The sequence below is a fragment of the Grampus griseus genome (genome assembly GCF_964374135.1).
Source record: "Grampus griseus genome assembly, chromosome: 1".
Lineage (NCBI taxonomy): Eukaryota > Metazoa > Chordata > Mammalia > Artiodactyla > Delphinidae > Grampus > Grampus griseus.
This window is the reverse complement of record NC_139017.1, coordinates 63107719-63132055: the sequence shown is the minus strand read 5'-3', so window position 1 is coordinate 63132055 and position 24337 is coordinate 63107719. Positions and strand designations below refer to the sequence as shown.

General features: G+C 40.8%; 1 protein-coding gene across 1 annotated transcript in view; it reads right to left on the bottom strand.

Annotated features, from left to right (window-relative positions):
* The window catches only part of ALDH9A1 (aldehyde dehydrogenase 9 family member A1), a 28534-nt gene extending 5151 nt beyond the window's left edge, over positions 1-23383 (bottom strand). Inside the window, exons 1-9 of the mRNA XM_082656918.1 lie at positions 23185-23383; positions 21232-21377; positions 12953-13082; positions 12048-12182; positions 10586-10782; positions 9774-9914; positions 4460-4648; positions 4147-4234; positions 256-397 (exon numbers count right to left, since the gene is read on the bottom strand). Of these exons, the coding sequence (XP_082513044.1) occupies positions 256-397; positions 4147-4234; positions 4460-4648; positions 9774-9914; positions 10586-10782; positions 12048-12182; positions 12953-13082; positions 21232-21377; positions 23185-23365 (1349 nt within the window). The 5' untranslated portion in view covers positions 23366-23383. The remainder of the gene's footprint in view (positions 1-255; positions 398-4146; positions 4235-4459; positions 4649-9773; positions 9915-10585; positions 10783-12047; positions 12183-12952; positions 13083-21231; positions 21378-23184) is intronic.
* Positions 23384-24337: the final 954 nt, after the last annotated feature.

Below are 24337 nucleotides of genomic sequence, written 5' to 3'. Positions count from 1 at the left end.
ATGAAAAAAGGATAGAATTTTCATCAATAAAGCTAATAGCTTAATTTAAACTCAACACTAGGGTTCTCTGGCTATTCAGGGCTAACTGTGAAATGCTACTTTGCCATCTTTTGACTTTAACTGAAGCAAATAGAAAGTGCTGATGAAAATGCAGTGAGGGCAAACTCCAGTGAGGGAACAAGATCAATTAAATATCTAAGAAGACACTGCAGCCCCATTTCTTCAAAGCCACTTGCGGTGTCCTTCCCCACCTACCTGGTGAAGACACCAGCTGCTAGTCCGAAAGTGGTATCATTGGCTCTTTCCAGAACCTCAGCTTCAGTGTCAAATGATAAAATGGACATAACCGGTCCAAAAATCTCTTCTTTCACACAGGTCATGTCATCTCTACAATTAGCTGCAAACATTATTAAAAAACCAAACATCAGCAAAGGAATGATTATTTCTGGCACGTTAAAATTTCCTGTAAACAGTGAATACACGGCTTTAGAGAAATTTCAATGTGACATTTTCAGTGTGAATATAAATCCGAGCATCCTTTCTGCATGACGATTCAACACTACGTATTAAGGAGCCATGGCCTCTGTGTTCATTCTAAATCTACTTTTTTGAATTCATCATAAGGAAATAGCTAATGAGGTGTACAAGGATGTACATACAAGGACTTCCATCACAACATTCCTGTGACAGTCAAAACTAGAAGCAACACACTAGACATCCAAAATAGATGGGATGATCACGTGAATGGTACACAACCCAATGATGAACTGCTATGAAGCATCAAAAAGTAATGTTGGGCTTCCCTGGTGGCGCAGTGGTTGGGAGTCCACCTGCCAATGCAGGCGACACGGGTTCGTGCCCCGGTCCGGGAGGATCCCACATGCCGCGGAGTGGCTAGGCCTGTGAGCCACGGCCGCTGAGCCTGCGCGTCCGGAGCCTGTGCTCCGCAACAGGAGAGGCCACAACAGTGAGAGGCCCACATATCGCAAAAAAAAAAAAAAAAAAGTAATGTTTTGGAGACTTCCCTGGTGGTCCAGTGTTAAGAATCCGCCTTCCAATGCAGAGGACGCGGGTTCGATCCCTGGTTGGGGAACTAAGATCCCACATACCGCAGGGCAGCTAAGCCCGCGCGCCACAACTAGAGAGCCCATGCGCCCCAACTACTGAGCCTGCGTGCCCTGGAGCCCACATGCCACAACTACAGAAGCCCACGTGCCACAACTAAGAAGCCCATGCACCACAACAGAGACTCAGCGCAGCCAAAAAAAACAAAAAAACAAAAATGACGGTGTGTGTGTGTGCATGTGTGTGTATAGGATGCGCTCCAAATGAATTAAAATGATTACTAAAAAAAAAGAAGTAATGTTTTTGAAGAAAACTTAGTAAGTAAATGCTCATGATTAACATTCACTGAAGAAGGTACAAACAGTATATATCCTCCCAATTTCTGTTAAAATGTTACACATGACTAACATTTTTTATATTTTTTCACATTTTCTTAATGACTCTGATATGATTAGAATGAGAAACAATATTTTTAAAAAAGAAAATACAATGTAAAAATAATAACTTAGAAATAACTGAAGGAGTGTTCATTTTATATGAAAATATACTTAAGTTTTTAAGTGGCTAAATCCCTAAAAAGATTAAATTCACTTGACATTTTAAAATATGCATATATGTCTAAAGAAGCTCATATATTTAGATGTGAAATACTGAACCTCACTGATCCTCAAGACAGTGGTGCTTTTATCCACACTTTGGCTGAAGAACAGCTCACCTCAATGCTGGAAACCACGCATGGAGTGAGATATGTTGTTTGTAAGGTTGTGTGACACACGTAAACAATGTGGAGGCAGAAAAGCAGCTTGAGAACCCTACTTTAAACACCAGCTTTACACTAGCCAAAGCTAAAAACCAACTGCTCACATATCTACAAAGAGGAGGACTCTAAAATCTCATAAGAGATGAATCAGAGCTTGCGCATACAAAGTAAGAACAGCACTCTGGTCGTGTGTATGTTACACTGTACTCTGGGGACACCTAAACTACCTTCAAAGGTATATTAAATAATTTTAGGTTGTGTTTAAGGATAGTTTATTATAATCTAAATCTTTGAAAATTAGTAATCCACATACAATTTTTAGGGAAATTGTTAGCCAGAATATTAAATTACTCAAGATAATTCATTACCCAACAGTCCCAGAATACAGTTTGTCTTACACAGGTTGATAACACAGTATGGCTCTGTGTGCAATGCATTCTATATTGGAGAGTCAAAAGAGATGAGGGGATAAAGCAGTAGCTGATGTTACGAGAAAAGAAAAGGTTCCTGCCCCACACATAACACTCATTATACTTTAGCCCCAAATCTCAAGTAAATGAATCTAAAGATTGAGGTTCTGGAGTCATTCTCCAGTCATTTTATATGCGTAAAAATGTACTGAGGACTTATTAACATGCAGATCTCAAGGTCCTGGGCCCTGAAAGTGACATTTGGGGGTCTAGGGCAGGGATGAGAAATCTGCATTTTTAACAAGTTTTCCAAGTGATACTGACACTGTAGATGACAAACAAGGCTTTCAGAATCACTAGAATGAAGTTAAGGTAGTTAGCTCCCTGTCCTTTGCATAGGTTCACAGTTTGTTTAAAAACATTTTTTTTCCTAATTGTAAAATACATGTTCTCTGTAGAAAAATCTGTAATATTCAGAAATGCACAAAGTATAATAAAAAATCACCTTTAATCTCAGCATCTAGAGAAATCCACTATCAATATTATGATGCAGACGTCCCTGGTGGCACAGTGGTTAAGAATCTGCCTGCCAATGCAGGGGACACGGGTTCGAGCCCTGGTCTGGGAAGATCCCACAGGCCACGGAGCAACTAAGCCTGTGCACCACAACTACTGAGCCTGTGCTCTAGAGCCCGTGAGCCACAACTACTGAGCCCCCGCGCCACAACTACTGAAGCCCATGCCCCTAGAGCCCATGCTCCACAACAAGAGAAGCCAGTGCAACGAGAAGACCACACACCACAACGAAGAGTATCCCCCACTCACCACAACTAGAGAAAGCGCATGTGCAGCAACGAAGACCCAACACAGCCAAAAATAAATAAATAAAATGAATTTATTTAAAAACAAAAACAAAAAACCTGATTCCTTTTAAAAAAAATATGATGCATATTCTCTGTTCCTTCTTTTTCCCATGCACATATTTGATTTTTAATAGATTTGGGATAATGCCATATACACTACTGTTTAACCTGTATTTTCTATGTAAAAACATATAGTAAGTTTTCCCTCTTCCTTAATAGCTACAAGCTAATCCATGGCATGGATGCTAAATTCACAGCCCTTAAACCTCAGCAGATCTTTAGCTTTTTAGCAAGACCTAAAAGGTTAAACTGCACCAAATATCAAGGGTTGAAAAGTGTGACACCACTATCAACCTCAGGGACAAAAATCAGCTGAATCTATCTTCAGGATAAGGTGTAAGGAATTATACAAGATAATTCCATCTATATATAGGTTTTTAAAGTCAAGGAAACTAGCAATATTTCCATAGGAGATACAATATAAAATGACAGAGAAAAGTAAATGACAACAACAACATCTAGAACAGTGTCACCTCCAGTAGAAGAGAAGGAGATGGGTGTGAGGACAGTAGGATGACCACATACTTGACTGTCCAAACCAGGAGATTTTTCAGATTGAAAGGAAGTGCTAAAATTATTATATCATATAATTTTTGAAAATATTAATATATTGTCCAACAAATTGGTTTTATTATATTGATGACCTAAAGTTCAAAGAAAAGCACATTCTTTACCAACTTTCTTGAGAAAAGAAATTCATTACTGAATTTTTAACAAACATGCCCTTTCATTTTTTTGGAGTGCCTTGATTCTAGAACAACAGCTGTACACCCAGTTAAGTCCCATGTAACTGATATCATTGTCCAAGAAGAGAAGGGGCACACATGAGGCTTCCAAGGTAAGGGAGAACTTCTACTCCTTAAATCTGAGTAGCAGGGACACACAGTTTGCCAACACTTGCCTTATACCATATACACAGTTTAAAAATATTCTTGTCTATCTGACATTTAATTCAAACTGTTTAAAAGCAAACAAGAAGAGGACATACTTAACACACAAGGTCTCATGTAATACCCATCCTTTAATTTGGGATCTTCAGGTACGTAGAGGTCTCCACCACATAATACTTTAGCACCCTGCCAAAAAAGAACGCATATTTTATGTTAAACATAAAACCCCAGTATGCATTCCCGAAATGCCACTTGTGTCCTGAACGAATGCATACTTAGTCACTCCACTGCAAGTACAATGCAGAATACAGCTCCCAAATGGATATGACCATAGGAAAGAAGCATAGAGCAAGTAACCTAGGAGTAACTACCCCTCCCCCTCCTCTCATCTCACCTCCACTTATTTCTCACCTGCTCCTTTGCCACTTTAACAAACCCAAGGACTCGCTCCAGATGTGGTCGGTTGATCAGGGGACCCATCCTTGTATCTTCCAGAAGGGGATCTCCAATTTTTATCCTTTGGGTCTGTTTCACCACTTCCTCTGAAAATTGATCAAGAATTTCCTTTTGCACAAATACCCTTGTACCATTACAACAAACCTAAAGGACAGACACATAAAAATTTATATGTAGATGAGGGGGAAAAAAAGGAAAAGGATAAAATGTTCAACAGCTTTAAATTTAAAAGAGACAGTATACTTTCTTTAAAGGTTAGTTCCACTTCTAAAAATTATCACCATACTGAATAGGATCACACGTGTAATTGTGGACATAGTACCTCACACACAAACTCTCTGCCTTTGTTTTTGTATAAATTTCATTAAAGCAATGAACAGATCCACATGACCCATAGGACTTCTGTTTCTTCATCTCAGATCCTCAATTTGGCTGTATATTTTGAGAGCAGGAAGTAAGAGTGGAAGGGACTGAAGAGTAAAAATAGATCAAGAACTGAGGCCTTCAGTCTAATAAAAACCTAGGGCGGTTCAGAGTCAATGTTTGTCTCTAAAAACACAAGTAATGGGACTTCCCTGGTGGTGCAGTGGTTAAGAATCCCCCTGCCAATGCAGGGGACATGGGTTCGATCCCTGGTCCAGGAAGCTCCCACATGCCACAGAGCAACTAAGCCCATGCGTCACAACTAGTGAGCCTGCACTCCAGAGCCTGCGAGCCACAACTACTGAGCCTGCGTGCCACAACTACTGAAGCCTGTGCGCCTAGAGCCCGTGCTTCGCAACAAGAGAAGCCACCACAATGAGAAGCCCACACAGCGCTATGAAGAGTAGCCCCTGCTCGCTGCAACTAGAGAAAGCCCGCACGCAGTGCCAAAGACCCAACGCGACCAAAGTTTAAAAAAAAAACACACACACAAGTAATGACTATTTAGACCCTCCCACAGACATGAACATAAATACTACTCAAATGATATCAGAACAGTAGAACAGAAAAGAAAGTCCAAAAATAGATCCAAGCACTCAAGGAAATTTAGTTTACGATAAAGGTGGAATCTAAAACCACTAGAGTAAAGATGAATTAGTAACAAATGGTTCCACTGGTTACCCATGTGGGAAAAAAGATACAATCTCATACTGTACACAGGAGTAAACCCCAAATGTATAAGGAATCTAAATATAGAATAAAAAACCAATTACCAAGAGAAAATATAGGTGAATTCTACTATAACCTAGGTGCAGGAAAAGGTTTTCTAACTAGTACTCAAAATCTAGGTGTAATGAAAGAAAAAAATGATAAATTTGACTACATAAAATCAATAATCTTTTGCATGGCAAAAACATCCTAAACAAAGCCAAGACAACAAACTGGAAGAAAACATTTACAACGTACATCACAGATAAAGGGTACTATCACCAATATTTAAATAACTTATAAAAACTGAGGGAAAATCAAAACTAATAGTATAACACACCAAAAAAAGTGAACTTGGGAATTTTCTGGCAGCCCAGTGGTTAGGACTTGGCGCTTGCACTGCCAAGGACCCGGGTTTGATCCCTGGTTGGGGAACTGAGATCCTGCAAGTGTTGCAGCACGGCCAAAAAGAAAAAAAGTGAACTTCACTATGTGTGAATAAGAAAAAAATCTCTACAAAAAGAATTGAAGGAAATGACTAGATGTTCAATATAAAATTGGATAAAAGTTATGCACAATTCACACACACACATATAAATGGTCCTTAAGCCTAGAAAAGATGTTCAATCTCGTTCATAATTAGATAATTGATATTAAAACTACAATGAAGTATCACCCCTTACCTCGTGAGGAAATAGGCACACATATATTGTTGGTAGGAATGCAAGTTGGTCCAACCCATTTGGAGGGGAATATGGCACTATCTTACAAAATTATATATGCACTCAACATCACTAATCATAAGGGAAATATAAATAAAAACCTACAGTGAGATACTACTTCACATCTACTCTGATGGCTGCGACCAAAAAAACCAGAAAATAACAAGTATTGGCAAGGATGTGGAGAAATTAGAGCCTTTGTGCATTGTTGGTGAGAACGTAAAATGGTGCAGCTGCTGTAGAAAACAGTATGGCAATTCCTTGAAAAATTCAACACAGAATTACTATATGATCTAGAAATTCCACTTCTGGGTATATAGTGAAAGTGAAAGCGGGGACTTGAATAGATATTTGCACATCAGTGTTCACAGCAGCACCAGTCACAATAGCCAAAGGTAGCAGTAACCTAAATGTCCACCGGTAGATGAATGGATAAGGAAAATGTGGCATACATATACAACGGGATATTATGCAATCTTGTAAAGGAAGAAAAATCTGACACATGCTACAACATAGATGAACCTTAAAGACCTTAAGTTAAGTGAAATAAGCCAGACACAAAAGGACTAATACTGTTTGATTCCACTTACATGAGATACCTAGAATAGTCAAATCCATATAGATAGAAAGTAGAATAGTGGTTACCGGGGACTGGGAAGAAAAGGATATATGAAGTTATTGTTTAATGTGTAGAGTTTCAGTCCTATAAGATGAAAAGAGTTCTAGAGGTGGATGGTGGTGATGGCTGCATAACAGTGTGAATGTACTTAATGCCACTGGACTGTACACTCAAAAATGATTAACACGGTCAATTTTATATTATATATATTTTACCACAAAAAAATAGGCACAAAAAATTACATTTACCACTTCTAGGAATTTACTCTGAAAATATATCTCCAACAATGTGAACACACACGTGCACGAGGTTATTCACTGCAGAACTGTTTGTAATCACAAAATACTGGAAACTAAATCCCATCCAAAAGACAGTAGTTGAATAAACTAACAGCTATACAAGGAATTATAATACACAGCTATAAAGAAGAAAGAAGATTTCTATGAAATGAAGTGATTTCCAAGTGAAAAAAGCAAAACAGTAATTCTGCTATCTTTTGTGTTGAGGAAAGAAGAGAAAATAAGAAATATACAAGTACCTGGTCATTTGTGTAAAAAGAAATAGGAAGGAAAAATGAGAAACAGGTTTGGTTGGATAGGGATGGAAGCAGGAGGGAACGGGAATGAGTAGAAGGGATAGGAGGAGTGCCATTTGTTTCCTTTTTTGGTAAAATTCTGACATTTAGAACCATGTTAGTATTTCGCCTAAAGCAAGGATGGGTGAAAATAAACCCCAAATGAAATAAAAACAGAAATGAATAAACTCATTATTTAAAATGAATATCATAACCATACTGAAGGGGGTGGTGAAGGAAGAACTGACTCATTAACTTCTGAACACAGAATTTTAACTGTACCCCAGGCTAAAGACAAAAAGAGCTGTAAAAAAAAAATGTTGCACTCTAGTTAGAAGGTTTATTTTTCACAGTAGTGTACTTTCACAAATCTGAAACTATTATAAACATATTGTAGGACAGAGTAATTACATATATTGTGAGTAATGGAAGCTAAATGTCTCACTGTCAGAGAAGGAAATTATAAATATGAAAGGGAGGAGGCTAAAATAAACCTTGCAGTTTTGGAATGACTGGAAATATCTGTATAAACTTGTAGTTATTAATATAGATGGATACATAAATAGATGTGTGTATACATACATACACATATGCCGAATATATATTTCCTGGCTCTGGCCTCTGAGAAGACATATGAGCAATGATACTCCAGTAGAAACGAGTACAGCTGGCACCCAGATCTTGGTTTCTAAATACCATCTACCACTAAATGGAACCAAGCCTCCTTAGCGAAATGGCTCATTACAGAGCTCCACCAGAGAAAGCACAAGACGTGTCTAGAACGCCTTGCTGTGCCAGGAAGTAAAGAAGTGTTCAAAGAATAATGAGAACATATCAAAAAGTCACAGAAAGAGGCTCCCACTATCTGAATCTGCAATTATTTGAGCATCAAAATAAATAATACTAGTAATGGGTTATAACTTGCAGAATGAAATAAGAATCCATTGGTGCATGCTGATATAATGAATGAAAAACAAACTAGGGAAAAGGGAAAAAGGTTCTTTCTTGTAATAGACAGTGAACTATATAAATGTAGAAGGAGTAACAGAATTGGAAATACACCAATTTTTCTTGGTGACCACCAGAAAAAAATGTTTCCAGCAAACATCAACAAAGGGTGCTAACACTAGTAGGTCAAAGTTTGATAAGGAACAAGATAGTCTCCCTTTATCTCCTACAATATACTTATTAACCACAAAGGAAAAAACAGTAACTTTACAGTAAAGACCCACTTGAAGCAAGTGATCAAAGTCAGCAACACCACTGTGAAATATAAAACATCTTTTTTTGTGGTGTTTTGCCAAAAATGCATAACCTGAATCCAATTAAAAAAAAAAAACAGACAAAACCTAGACAGACCCAAAATGAGGGACATTCCACAAAATAAATGGCCTGTATTCTTCACAAATGTCAAGGTCCTGAAAGATAAGAATGACTTCAAAACTGTTCCAGATTAAGTGAGAGTAAAGAGACACAACAAGTAAATGCAATGCATCTTCCTGGATTAGATCTTGGATCAGCAAAAAAAAAAATTGTTTCTAAAAGGACATTAGTCAAACAAATGGAGAAATCTGAATAAGGGCTATAGACTGAGTAACAGTACTACATTAATATCAAGTTATATATTTTACTAAGTATTTTGTACTTATTTAAAAGAATGCACTTGTTTTTAGGAAATACACATAGGAATGTAGAGGTTAGGGATCTTCTGTCTGCAACTTTCAAACAGATCAGAAAAAAAACAGTAATAATATGCATATGTAGGTATAGACATACCAACAGAATGGTAAATGTGATAAAATGTTAACACTGAGGGACCTGGTTCAAAGATAGATTGGAATTCTTTGTACTATTTGTGCAACTTTTCTGTAAGTCTGAAATTATTTCAAAATAAGCTTTAAAACACGTTTTGAGGGCTTCCCTGGTGGCGCAGTGGTTGAGAGTCCGCCTGCTGATGCAGGGAACACGGGTTCGTGTCCCGGTCCGGGAGGATCCCACATGCCCCAGAGCGGCTGGGCCCGTGAGCCATGGCCGCTGAGCCTGCGCGTCCGGAGCCTGTGCTCCGCAACGGGAGAAGCCTCAACAGTGAAAGGCCCGCGTACCGCAAAAAAAAAAAAAAAGTGGGAGGCCCACGTACCGCAAAAAAAAAAAGAAAAAGAAAACACGCTGTGAGATGAAGGGGTCGAGATTCTTATTAAACCTCTTCCAGGGTCAGGTACACACCTCGCCTTGCGTGAGGAAGTTGGCCATCAGTGCCCCCTTCACAGCATTCTTCATATCACAATCTGAGAAGATGATCAGTGGAGACTTGCCTCCAAGTTCCAAGGTAACAGGTTTAATTCCTTTAGCTGACATCTCCATGATCTTACAGAACAAGAACAAAAGCATTCAGAAGTCTAACACCAATGAGATTACATGCTACGTTAACAAGATCCTGACCCTCCAAAGTCATCTTGAACTATGCATGACCTGCAGCCTTGTTCTTAGTATACTTTGTACTCTGTCTACTTGAAATATTCTTTTCCAGAACACTGAAGAGAATCCTCAGAATTGCACTTGATAGTCTGAATAGGGAGTTCATTTAAAAAATACTATCAATTCCCCTGACTGTCATGGGCAGAAACTCTTTTGTATTACTGTTACTATGTTCAAGGCGGACACAGTTCAGAGCACAAACTAAGGTCAAAACAATGAATCTGAAATAAACTGAGAAAATACCCTTTCTTCCGAGGTGGCTGCTATAGATGAGGTAAGTCACCAAACAATACAAGTGACAGCTCAGGGCCTGCCCTCTCAGACACAGGCAGGAGAAGATGACTCCCATCCCCAATGAGCCTAACACAAGTGGGCTGTTCTAATTATCCTTCATACTTTTAAAGCACACTTCAGACCTCTGCCCAATAATACCTACAGACTCCCTGCCAATACAAGCTGGGTAAAATCAGAGGATAAGCCTCCAACATATATTCTGGGGAGGCTTGACACAGCCGGATCTACATGCCATTTATGTTCTCCTATACTGGTCTTGTCTTTACCTTTGAGCCAGTGGGCACACTTCCAGTGAAGGAGACTTTGGCCACATCGCGATGCTGACACAGAAACTGGCCTGTGGCAGCCCCTCCTTGCACCACGTTGAAGAGCCCAGGAGGCACGCCGGCCTCAGTATAGATTTCAGCCAGCAGCAGTGTGGACACAGGTGTGAAGGGAGAAGGCTTAAAGACCATGGCGTTACCTGCATTACCGAGACACAAACACAGGAAGACTTTTAAGACAGGATCCTTTGAAGACAGGACAAGAAGACACATCAAGAACAACTCCAATTGTTTCCTTTTTTAAAATTTTAATTAATTAATTAATTTTTGGCTGTGTTGGGTCTTCGTTGCTGCATGCAGGCTTTTTCTAGTTGCAGTGAGCGGCGGCTACTCTTTGTTGCAGTGTGCAGGCTTCTCATTGCGGTGGCTTTTGTTGCGGAGCACGGGCTCTAGGCGCACAGGTTCAGTACCTGTGGCACACGGTCTTAGTTGCTCTGTGGCCTGTGGGATCTTCCAGGACCAGAGCTCAAACCTGTGTCCCCCCTGCATTGGCAGTTGGATTCTTAATCACTGCACCACCAGGGAAGCCCCTCCAATTGTTTCCTGTTCCCCATCAAATGTTAGGTCAAAAATGTTATTAATAAGTAAATATAGCTTGCTCTTCCCACTTTGGTTTCTCTCATTAAACAGACCCCAAGCCACACACTTGCAGTGTCTCAGCCAATAATACCTTACACTTGCATATCTAGGCCTTTTTGCATATATTAATCTCAACATTTGCAACAGTAGTAAGAAGTAGGTATGATCAGACCCATTTTATAAGAGTTGAAACTGAAGACCAGAAAGGTTAATTAATTTGATGCAAGTACCCAAAGCTAGTAACTTAATTCTATTTCTCCTCTATCACAGAGAAATGTGCAAAAAGAACGTGAAGCAGCAAAAAGAAAAAAGCTGCATTTCAATAGAGTGTCCTAATAGTAAAGCTTTTTTAACCTGACAGTTTTTCTAAGGTACAATGTCTTCTTTTCCGACAGATTCTTCTCTTTAAATAGCATGAGAAAACTTTTTGTTAATCAGCCAAAGCTTCTCTGATGGAAGCCTTGTTTATCACTTCTCTTAAGACACAAATGAAGGAGGAAGTTTATCTTCTGCTTCCTAAATGAAGTCAAAACTCCTAAGTGCTACCCCCTACACAGAAATTCATGCCCAGAATTCTTGTCCATAAAGGAAGAGAACTTACAAGTAGCACAAATCTAATTCATTTGACAGTTTAAAAAAGGAAGACCTCCAAGACCAAAATTAACTTTCTTCCTTCCCATAAACAAAAATAAATTAAATAAAAATGGGAATAATGTAGACACGGTCTGTGTGTATAACCTCAAAGCTCCCTAAGGGGTAGGGCAGGGGTGAAACCGTGTCCTGGGAGAAAGGGTGGCTCACATGTAGAGGAATAATTCATTCTTACCACAAGCCAGAGCTGGAGCCGACTTCCAGCAGGCGATCTGAAAGGGGTAGTTCCACGCTCCTATTCCGACACACACCCCTAGTGGTTCCCTTCTGGTGTAACCAAAGGATCCGCCGGGGAGCTGGATGTGTTCGCCTAAGGGGAAAAAGAGGGTAGAGAAGAGTGCAGTACCGCTTGTCCCAAGACTCCACCAGCACCTGGACTCACTCTGGACTTGTCAGACCAGCCCCCTCCCAGGCCCCAGCCACTGGGCTCACAACACCTCTGTTCTTTTGTTCATTCTAGTCATTCTTACACTGCTTCTGCATGTTCTCTTCACGTAAATAGTCCTTTCTATCCTTCAAAACCATGTTCGTTCAACTCAATATAACCCTCTAAAAATTAACCAAGCATCCACTACATAACTTAGATGAAATGAAACAGAAATGGGGAAAGACTCAGCAGCTGAAGAGTCTGAGGACCCTGAAACCTCAGACTTCCGGCTCCCCACAGCCCTCATGGGCCCTGCTAAACCAGCTGACACGTAAACTGTAAACTGTTTCTTTGTACACTTCCTAGACAAAGAAAATTTTCTGCTAAGTAGGTAAAACTAATAAATATGATGTACTTACTGACTCTTGCAAGAACTGGTTTTTCCACAACCTGTTCTACAGCTCAGGTATGAGGCTAGGTGCTTTACATACACATCTCATTTAATCCTTATAATAACCAAGAAGATGGAGATTACCATCTCCAGTTTAAATAAAGAAAGATAAAGTAGTTCTCAGTGTCACCGAAGTAGAGAGTGATAAGCCCAGGATTTTAACCCAGGCCTGTCTTAATTCCAAAATCTGTACCCTGACCCCCCAGGCTCTGCTCTCCTGCCTCCTTGTCAGCTGGTCACAGAAAGCCAGGTGAAGGCTTACCGGCCATGGATCCCGCTAAGCCTGCATAGTACTCCAGGCACTGCCAGGAAGTGTCAATGTCCCAGCGGGCCTCAAAGATGGACTTGCCGTTGTTGATGGTCTCCACAGTGGCGATTTCATCCTTCCGATCCTTTGGGTGAAACAGAAGACCAGATTTAAGACAAATTACCATACACCTCAACACATTCAACAGCCAAACCAGAATACATTGCCCAACTTTTAAAAATAGAAACAGCTTTCACTTTCAATGAAAACAGAAGGAATGTCAATGGGACATTTGGAAGAGAAATAAAACTTATTGCTAAACAGTACCCTGTTCTCCCCATCAAATAACTGTCACAGATACAAGACCAACACCTCATTTCAAGATCAATTAGAAAAGGAATGTTTTGAGAAATAAATATTATATATGTACATCTGTATAAATATGTATAGATACATGTGCATGTGTTTGCATGTATAGAGTAAGAGCAAACAGTCCTTACTTAGGAAAACTGTACAAAACAGCCAAACACACAATCGGCATTTAAAAGGTTATATACCCACGGCTTTAATTCACCCAAAGAAATGCAGCATGTTAAAATCATAAGATAATCACAAGACAATTATTTTCTAATGCTTAGTACTCATCAATTCTCTTTTCTAATACTGTTTCCAGATGTAGTTTATACAACTTAGAGGTAAGAGAGTCCAGGGATGAAGGAAAAAGTTTGGGAAATTAGACCTAAAAAGAAAAGCTAAATAATGCCCCTAAAGGAGATCAAAAAATTGAATATGTAAGAAATAGATATTTGCTATTATGGATCCAATTTAAAATAAACATTGTGGTCAAAATCTAAACATACATAAAAGATGAATCAAATAATTGACAAGAAGATGCATTATCTTATTAAAACTGATAATCAGTAAGGCTTACCAGAAGCAAAATGAAATAGCAACAGAAATTAACACAAGCATCTAATTAACACAAACTCTATCAAGATTGAGTACAAATCTCAGAAAAGATGGAAGGAGGAATATGAAAATCAGTATGAAATACATAAAAGGACAGTTTGATAATGATATTTGGACATGTTCTGTTTCTACAAAGACCAGAGGTATAAAGTGCTTTGATTCATTCATTCCATATTTGTCGAATTCCAGACATGGCAGAGTAGAAGGACTTGAGCTCACCTCCTCTCATGAAAACACCAAAATCACAACTAACTACTGAATAACCATTGACAAAAAAGACTGGAACCTACCAAAAAAGATAAAAAAAGATATGCTACATCCAAAGACAAAGAAGAAGCCACAATAAGATGGTAGAAGGGGGGCATTCGCAATCTAATCAAATCCCACGCCCGCCAGGTGGGAGACCCACAAACTGGAAAATAATTATATGGCAGAGGTTCTCCCAGAGGAGTGAGAGTTCTGAGCCCCATGTCAGGCTCCTCAGCCTGGAGGTCTGGCATCGGGAGGAGGAGCCCCAAAGCACTTGGCTTTGAATACCAGCAGGGCTTGATTGCAGGAACTCCACAGGACTGGGAGAAATAGAAACTCCACTCTTGGAGGGCAGACGCAAGGTCTCATGCGCACCAGGACCCAGGGAAAAAGCCGAGACTTCATAGGAGCCTGGGCCAGACCTACCTGCTGGTCTTGGAGGGTCTCCTGGGGAGGCGGAGGGTGGCTGTGGCTCACTGTGGGGACAAGGACACTAGTGGAAGACGTACTGGGGAGTGCTCATTGGCATGAACTCTCCTGTAGGCCGCCATTTCGACACCAAGACCTGGCCCCACCCAAGAGCCTATAGGCTCCAGTGCTGGGATGCCTCAGGCCAAACAACCAACAGGGTGGGCACACAGCCCCACGCAGCAGCAGACAGGCTACCTAAAGTCTTCCTGAGCCCACAACAACCTCGAAACACACCCCTTGACATGGCCCTGCCCACCAGAGGGACAAAGCCCAGATCCACCCACCAGTGGGCAGGCACCAGTCCCTCCCACCAGGAAGCCTGCACAAGCCTCTAGACCAGCCTCCTACACGAGGGGACAACACCAGAAGCAAGAGTAACTACAACCCTGAAGCCTGCAGAACAGAGACCACAAACACAGAAAGTTAGACAAAATGAGATGGCAGAGAAATATGTTCCAGATGAAGGAACAGGATAAAACCCCAGAACAACAACTAAGTGAAGTGGAGATAGTAACAAATGCGGAATGACTGCCTAAGAAAAAAAGGATAGATCCAGTCTCTGCCTTCAAGGAGCTCACTTCAAGGAGTCTCACTTAGTGGGACTTCCCTGGTGGTCCAGTGGTTAAGATTTTGCCTTCCAATGCAGGGGGTGCAGGTTTGATCCCTGGTCAGGGAGCTAAGATCCCACATGCCTCACAGCCAAAAAACCAAGAAAAAACAAAATAAAAAACAAAAAGCATAAAAAAGGAAGTTAGTAACTTCTAAATAAATTCTGCAATTACTGAATAGACATGTTCCTTCAGAAAGGATAATTTGTTTACATTCAACACAGTCTAAAATAAACTGTCTTTTAAACCAGCAATTTACCTTCTCTTTCTCTGATTCTATACTCACCAAAACAACTTTTTAACAATTAACTTGTTTCCCAGTTACTGAATACTGGAAAGAGGGTACCTAGAAGGACAACAAGCATCAGTTCTGATGTAACAGTTCTTTAACTAGGGGTAAGTTATTCCCCTTCTTGGATCTGTTGAGTATGATCAACATGAAACACATTTTCAAAAGGCACGATCAACCGTAAGTGACTTAAACTACATTTCTAGAATGCAACAGGGCAACTAATCCCTAAAAAGGAAGTAGGTACTGGTTCACTAATCAGCATGAATACACTGATGAATCAAACACATGAAGAAATATAAAACTGGCAAAAGTGAAATGCTGTTGTCTTCCACATTAATACAAGAGTGGACAGACAGGAAGTAATCTGTGACTATCGCTGAAAAGCCTTGGAATATTTATTAAGAAAGGAAGTTTTATTATTATTATTATTATTTTTTTTGGTAAACAATGGACAGGCAATTAGCTTTGAGGACTGTTTCAAGGTTTGAACTCAAAGAGAAAATTCAAGTTATTGGCTGGCCTTCTGAGATTTTTCTTGTCTTATTCCAGCATTCTCTACCCTCACAAAAAAGGTTATTTCTAAAAAGCCATTATGAGGGACTTCCCTGGTGGTTCAGTGGTTAAGAATCTGCCTGCCAATGCAGGGGACATGGGTTTGAGCCCTGGTCCAGGAAGATCCCACATGCCGCCGAGCAACTAAGCCCATGAGTGACAACTACCGAGCCCACGTGCCATAGCTACTGAAGCCCGCGCACCTAGAGTCCATGCTCTGCAACAAGAGAAGCCACCTCAATGAGAAGCCCATGCACCGCAACAAAGAGTAGCCCCCGCTCGCCACAACTAGAGAAAGCCCGCGCACACCAATGCAGACTCAACGCAGCCAAAAATTTAAAAAATAAAATAAAAAGCCATTATGAGATCTTTTAACATACCTTCAAGGATCATCAAAAAAAGTCCCTGACGAAAACTATCAAAGAGTCCAAGTGGATCTCTACTGACACTTAATATTGCTTTCAGGGAAACGGTATTCGCTTACCCTCCCAGAATAAGGAGAGCAGAGGGAGAAGGGGAAAACAATATAAGTTTCCTGCCCCTACTAGTACAAGAGCCATCACAAAACAAAACTGTCCACCATGACAATGTACTGCTGTTAAGTATTTCTTGGGAAACATGTACTTCCTATCTACCCCTGTCATCCTCTCCACCACCCTGCTTCACATGTGACCTGACCAGGGGTCCTCTGGGATGAAAGAGAAGAAGCAAAGGGCAGGAGACTCACCTCTCTCCTTCACTTCAAACCCCCCAGCAAGCTCAGTGTTTAGCTTTTATAAGAGAACCACCTGAGCAAAGACATGCCCACTAAACCTTGACAAGCGTGAGCCCCTGCTTGCTTTAAGAGGCAGAGCTGAGCAAAGCAGTCACTGAAGGCAAGTGCATAATCTATATACACAATCTTTTTATATGTAAATGTGTTATCACAGTTTTAAAACACATTTTCTCTCTCCTTTTAAAGCCAAACGATAGCTACTTTCATAAGAACACTCCAACTAAGAAATGATTGGGGCCTACCATTAAGATCTTTATAATCTGATAAAAAGCATCAAAAGATTCAAAGTGAAAAGGAAACATAAGACCAATAAATATACCAAAAACCATTCACTTCACTAGGAGTCAATGGGCTCCCAGCTAAGGTGGAATTACAGGGACCAGATTTAGCTTCCACCTTAAGCAACTAAAAAGACCAGGTAAAATACATGAAACAACAATTTTCAGACACTGGACAGACAGCTCAGGACAGTGATCCCTGAGAGAGGGAAACAAATGAGGTGAGCCCTACACGTATTCTTGCCTACTGCCTGGAAAGAGTTCATCACAGAGCAGGGAGGAGGAACTTAGGTGGGGCCCAACAGATACTCTGAGTTGAGGAAACAGGTTGGGAGTTCAGGGAGTATGTGATGGCTACAGTCTGCAGGCTGAGTATGGGACAGAAGAGAGCTGCACAGGAGAACCCCAGAGATCCCCCTTAAGTCTTCATCTGAGAACTGGTCAGTTGTGAGGACACTACCCAAGGCCAGGAAAAAAACTAACCAAAAAGGTGAAAAAAATCCCCCAAACTCACACAGAGCCAGGAATAGTTCATGGTCCCACCAGCCACAGTGAGAAAAACCTCACTAATACACAGAGCATCAAGCTAGGTATTCAAAAGGGTATTCACTAGTGGGGCAAAATTAGCTTCTCTGGTCATACCTAACAAAGCACAGAAGCAAGCCTTGCAAGGATCAAATTGATTCCAAGTAACTTCACTGTGTCCCAGAACAAAGTTCATTAATATTTTTTAAAGTACAAGAATATTCGACATCCAACAACATACAATTCACAATGTCTATTGGTAATAAATTACCAGACATGCAAAATGTAGGAATGTTATATAACGCCTAACCAGGAGGAAAAAAAACAATCAATAGAAACAGAACCAGAATTGAGAGATGACAGAATTAGTAGACAGGGATATTAAATGTTATTATAACTATATTCCATGTGCTCAAGAAGGCAGAGGAAAACATGAGTATGTTAGGGAGCAATGTGGAGCAACGACAAAAAAGACTCATGTTGAACTTCTAGAGATGAAAAATACACTGGATGGGATTAATAGCAGATTAGACACTATAGAAGAAAAGATAGATGAACTTTAGGCATAACAATGGAAATTACCCAAAATAAAACACACAGAGGAAAAAAACTGTGGAAAAAATGAACAGAGCATCAGTGAACTGTAGAATAGTTTGAAGCAGCCCAACATATATGTAATTGGAGGCTCTGAAGAAGAGGAGATATAAAAGGGGGCAGAAAAAAAATATCTGAAGAAATAATAGCCAATATTTCTTCAAATTTAACTAAACTGTAAGTGTACAGGTTCAAGATCAATAAACTCCAAACAAAAGAAATATAAAGAAAACTGCATCAAAAGCCATAATGATGCACCCCAGTGTTCATTGCAGCACTATTTACAATAGCCAGGTCATGGAAGCAACCTAAATGCCCATCGACAGATGAATGGATAAAGAAGATGTAGTACATATATACAGTGGAATATTACTCAGCCATAAAAAGGAATGAAATTGGGTCACTGTAGAGATGTGGATGGATGTAGACTGTCATACTGAATGAAGTCAGAAAGAGAAAAATAAATATCATATATTAACACATATATGTGGAATCTAGAAAATTGGTACAGATGAACCAGTCTGCAAGGCAGAAATAGAGACACAGATGTAGAGAACAAACATACGGACACCAAGCAGGCAAGCGGGGGGTGGTGGAATGAACTGGGAGACTGGGATTAACATATATACACTAATATGTATAAAATAGATAACTAATAAGAACCTGCTGCATAAAAAAATAAAATTAAATTTTAAAAAAAGGAAGATATAATGAAATTGCTTAAAACTAGTGTTAAGAAGAAAAATCTTAAAAGGAGCCAAAGGGGGAAAAAACATTAAAAACAGAGGAACAAAAATAAGAATGAAAGCAGACTTCTCTTCTGAAACAACACAAGCCAGACTACAGCGGTGCAACATCCTTAAAGTACTGAAAGAAAAAACTGTCAACCTAGAATTATCTACCTAGAATTCTTTTAAAAAGGAAAGCAAAATAAAGACTTTCAGACATACAAAACCTGAAAGAACATCTCCAGCAAACCTGCACTATAAAAAATGCTAAAGAAATTTCTTCAAGCAGAAAAAAAAATATGGTAACAGATGGAAATTTGGGCCTACCCAAAGGAATGAAAAGCGCTAGAAATGCTAAAAATGTAGGAAAATATCAAATATTTTTATCTTATAAAAGATAATTGTGCATAGTTTAAAAATGGAAGGGGCAAAGAACTGCAGATCACGATTAACTAGAAAAATCACTACGAGAAACAACTGAGAGCTATAACTGTAGGCTGTGGTCAGAAGGTGGGATTTGTTTAGTTACGGAATAGTTTTGGGTAAAGGCAGATCCAGGGTATGATCATCAGACAAGAGCTTTAGAGAAATATAGTAATACATTTTTGACTGTAATATGTAAAAATATTACATAAGATATTAAAGAAAATGGAATGGGGAGTTTAAAGGAAAAGAAAATTAATATCAGATAGTCCATTTCAGAGCAAAAAAGAAATTAGATATTATTCAGGATTTAAAAAGTAATTTTATAATGATAAAGGAGCCAGTTCTTAAGAAGATATTACAGCCCAAATGCTTATGCACAAGGAAAACGTGAGAGACAAATCAGAATAATAAATTATCAGCTTTGAGTTAACACTTTTAATCTATCAAATAAAAAATAAATTTTAATAGCAGAAAATACCTTGTTGGGAGAAAATTCTCCAGGAATATTTTGACACTACTGCATGGTCCAGGCTTTCTGAGCAAAGGACACTGGCAAGCTGACTGAAAAACAAAGGCCTTAGAAGGCAGAGATAGGGTCTCCCAAAGATAGAGGTCACTGGAGCAATGTGGAGATATAAAGCTCTCTACTTCCTGTTCCTGGAGACATCTGCTTCTATTCCAGGGTAGTAAACCTAATGACACCTTCTCCCCTTATGAGATCTGCTTAATGAGTAACCTCTCTCCAGAGAAGAGAATGGGCAGATGTGCAGCCCCCATATAAGCTGAGTCTCATAATTTTAGGGTTCCTCTCCTGTGGTGCAACCACTGCATGCAACAGGGTTAACACCTGCCTCTCACTGCATCACCCCATGGGGACTGGGACTCAGAAAACTAGTGCTAAAGTATTGCTCTGGGTACAGCATCTGGGTGCTGTAACAAACCCTTTCCCTAATCCAGAAAGCTTCATGTCTCTTGTCAGAATACACATATAACCTTGCAAGTAGGGTAACTCTTAGACCCTCAGTTTCTGACAATAACACACTGATGAGGAAAAAAGAAAATCATCACAGTCCTACACTGAGAGATAGCCTTGACTTATATTTTGGTGTATATCCTCTGAATTTTCTAATTTTCTGTAATGACAATCTAGTACTTTTGCTCTTTAAGACTGTAAAAAGCTAAACTTTATTTCTTAAGAGGGGAACACTGATGAATCTATGAAATCTTCCAGGCAGCTAAGGTAGAAAATAAACCTGAAAACGAAAAGTGAACTTAAGAGTCATCAGAGGAAAAAGTAAAAAGGAAACAAGTATACATAGTAAAATGAAAAGGAGACAAGCTACAAAGGATACATTGTCACTCCAACAAAGAAGGAAAAGAAGGGCTTCCCTGGTGGCGCAGTGGTTGAGAGTCCACCTGCCGATGCAGGGGACACGGGTTCGTGCCCCGGTCCGGGAAGATCCCACATGCCACAGAGCAGCTGGGCCTGTGAGCCATGGCCGCTGAGCCTGCGCGTCCGGAGCCTGTGGTCCGCAACGGGAGAGGCCACAGCAGTGAGAGGCCCGCGTACCGCAAAAAAAAAAAAAAAAAAAAAAAAGACGGAAAAGAAAACCTGCCGAGGGAGATGTCACAAGGAGCCAAGAACCAGAATGAAATCACTGATGGAAAGCTTGTTGTACATACCAAGGTGAGCATATGGAAATGTCTTCCTAATTCATCAAAAAGGTATCACCTAATAGCGCATCAAGGTCTAACTGCAAATCATCATAAAGAACTCACAGAACAGTGCAAGAGGACTTTTCTGGAAGACATTAAATTAAAACATACCCTTATTATCCTGGCAGCCTCCAAAAGGATTCGGCAACGTTCCATGCCAGATTTTTGACTCCATATTTTAAAGGCAGCCTTTGCATCTTGAACAGCTAAATTTACTTCCTTTTCTCCTGAACACGTGAAACTAGCTATCACTCGCCCTATAAATACAGGGAAAGTCAGTGTTATCTCAATTGGTTGCCACACATTTTAAATAAAGTATTGTGTATCCAATTTTCCTTTTATTGATCCTCTTCTTGTTTTAAAGTATGGTTTGATTTAGTGACTACCCTTATACCAGCAGCTGACCTTTTTAAGAATCTAATAAAAATTGCAGACTTCTGTCCAGAAAAATCTACTGAACTGTATCACAGAATTATAGAGAGAACATGTCCCTTGCCTAGCACACCATGAACTTCAGGGTAAGAACCCCTGCCCTCCTCTATTTTACATTTGGGTTTACTAACATTAACCTCCAATCAATTATTTCACAATGCTCCTTAACAATGTTTGAGAATCCCAGAGGTCTTACAAAATCAAAGTACTCCGTCTCCTGTGTTATGAACTCTGACTTTAAATCACTGCTTTATGTTCTATACAAGTCATATAATACTGATACTTGATGAATATGGTTAATAAACAGAATATCAAGAAAAGATATTCCTAAAAGCAAGAAAAATTTTTTCTCAAATATGGGGAAAAGACAAACAAACAGTCCCTCATTTTCTTATCTCAGTCTTATTCCCTATCCTGGGCAAAATATGAAATGATCAGTTTTTCTAGACCCAAATCCCAAGGGTTGTGACTGACTCTACTAAAAAGTATTCTCTAAGATGTCAAGTCAGCAGTTTCTTTTCCCCTCCCACAAGAACACCTGGGACTCCTGCTTTTTCCAGAGATTTCACAAACCTGCTATTTGTTACAAATTTAAGTAGCCAACTGGTAAAGGCAGTGCTTAAGGATCACACACACTGTAGGCAATTAAAATAAAGAGCAATTTTTCTTTCTTTTGTATCATTATGGCGGTGGGGGTCAAGAGGCTGTTTCCTCCTACCTAAAGAAGAGCCTGATGGTGTCTGTGGCCCCTTCCTGCTCTGACAAGTCGCTGCTCTGTGGTTTGGTGTTATTGGTCAAATGTAAATTCTCCAGTCTCTTGAAATCCAGTTTTATCCCTCTGGCTACATACCACTTGGTTTGCACAAACATTTACATTTCTCTCCTCACAAATATTCCGTAACACCCAGCAAAACAAACACAAAGCAAAACCAAAACTAAAAACCTGTTCCTCATTTGCTTTGTGATCTATGGAGCTCCCAGGGCAAACTGAGGGCCTGGCACAGTGCTGGGCACACATTAAACACGGGATAAAAGCAGGATTTTTTTTTCCCTTTCCCAGTTCTGGTTCACGTTCGGAAATATTTTAACACTAGGTGACGGCAACAAAGTCCTCATTCACGCTAACTAGAAACCTCTGTGCGCGTTCCTCCATTTTCGCACAAGTGTTTCTTTTCACCCCGTCCTTCTAGAACTCCTCTGCTACGTGCACGGTTGAAGACATTACTGCAGTCCTAACCTTAAAATTTAATAATTAACGAAGACTCCACCTCACCCACCGGGGGCTTTGTGGACTCTCTGTTCAGGCCGTTGTAAAACTACCCATGACCCCATCGAGCAACTCACCAGCCTGTCCAGTTTCCTACGACCCCCTTCGTGTCCGGTCCACATGCTTTCGAGTTTGCACAGCACCGTTAGCTGCCTACACATACAACTTTATACTCTACACTGTCACTTACCTGTGCTCAGTAAACGTCTGCTGAATGCACTACATGAAGGTTCAGGGAGGTAGACTAGGCTCACCCCTGGGGCGGGGGAGAGTCAATCCGCGCCCGACCCTCGCCCCTACCCCGGTCTCCGCCTCGTTCCCCGCCCCGCCGCCCCGGCCCTGCCGCCCGGTCTCCGTCCCGTTACCGGTTGCTGGCTCTAACGCCTTCTCGGTGCCGGAGGCGTCCACCGGATCCACGCGGGCCCCGCCGCGGTAATTGAGCGGCTGAGACACGATGAAGGTGCCAGTGCTCATGGCGGCGACCAGAACAGGCCGGAGAGTGTGGCGAAGCGGAGAGATCCCGGCCGTACCCGCTCGGAGGAACATGGGGGACGGGCGCACTGTCGTGCCCTAGGTTAAGGGGAGGCGGGGAGGGGCTGGGGCCGCTGAAGGGGCGGGGGCCGCGGGAGGGGCGGGGCCGCGGGGAGGCAGAGCTAGCTACGGGCTGAGGGGCGTGGCGCCGCTGGACTAGAGTTAAGGGGCCTCCAGGAAAGGAGCCGGGCCTTCCGGGGCGGAGTTTGCGAGACTTTTGGGGGCCCTCGCTAGGCTCCTCCGCGGTCCAGGTCTGGCCCTCGCTTAGCTGAAAGGATGGGCGAAACACCAGAGACTTAAACACACGCACACGCATGCACGCTTTCTCTCTCTCTCTCTCCCTCCCTCCCTCCCTCCGTCTCTCTCTCTCTCTCTCTCTCTCATTTTTGCTTTCTTCTTCCAGATCAATATTTGAAACAAGAGTTATCAGGTACATCACTGCATGTAATCATCCCAGGATCTTACTCTCGATTTTTCTGTCTGAAGAAAGCGGAGGATTGGAGTGCTAGTAATTTTACTTTGGGGATTACTTCACTATTAAGCCACCATTTCTTTATTTGTGTAATAATACTTTTAAAAAGTTATTGCCGGGCTTCCCTGGTGGCGCAGTGGTTGAGGGTCCGCCTGCAGATGCAGGGGACGCGGGTTCATGCCCCGGTCCGGGAAGATCCCGCATGCCGCGGAGCCTGCGCGTCTGGAGCCTGTGCTCCGCAACGGGAGAGGCCACAGCAGTGAGAGGCCCGCGTACCGCAAAAAAAAAAAAAAAAAAAAAAAGAAAAAGTTATTGCCTTTGTTGTACACCTGACACTAACACAACATTGTAAATCAACTATACTCCAATATAAAATAAAAATTAAATTAAAAAAATGTTTAAATGTTATTGTAAAGACCAACGGGAGGACTGTCAAGGAAACATGATATTTTGGAAAGTGCTGGGAGTGGGGGTGGTGGTGGGATGAATTGGGAGATTGGAATTGACATATATAC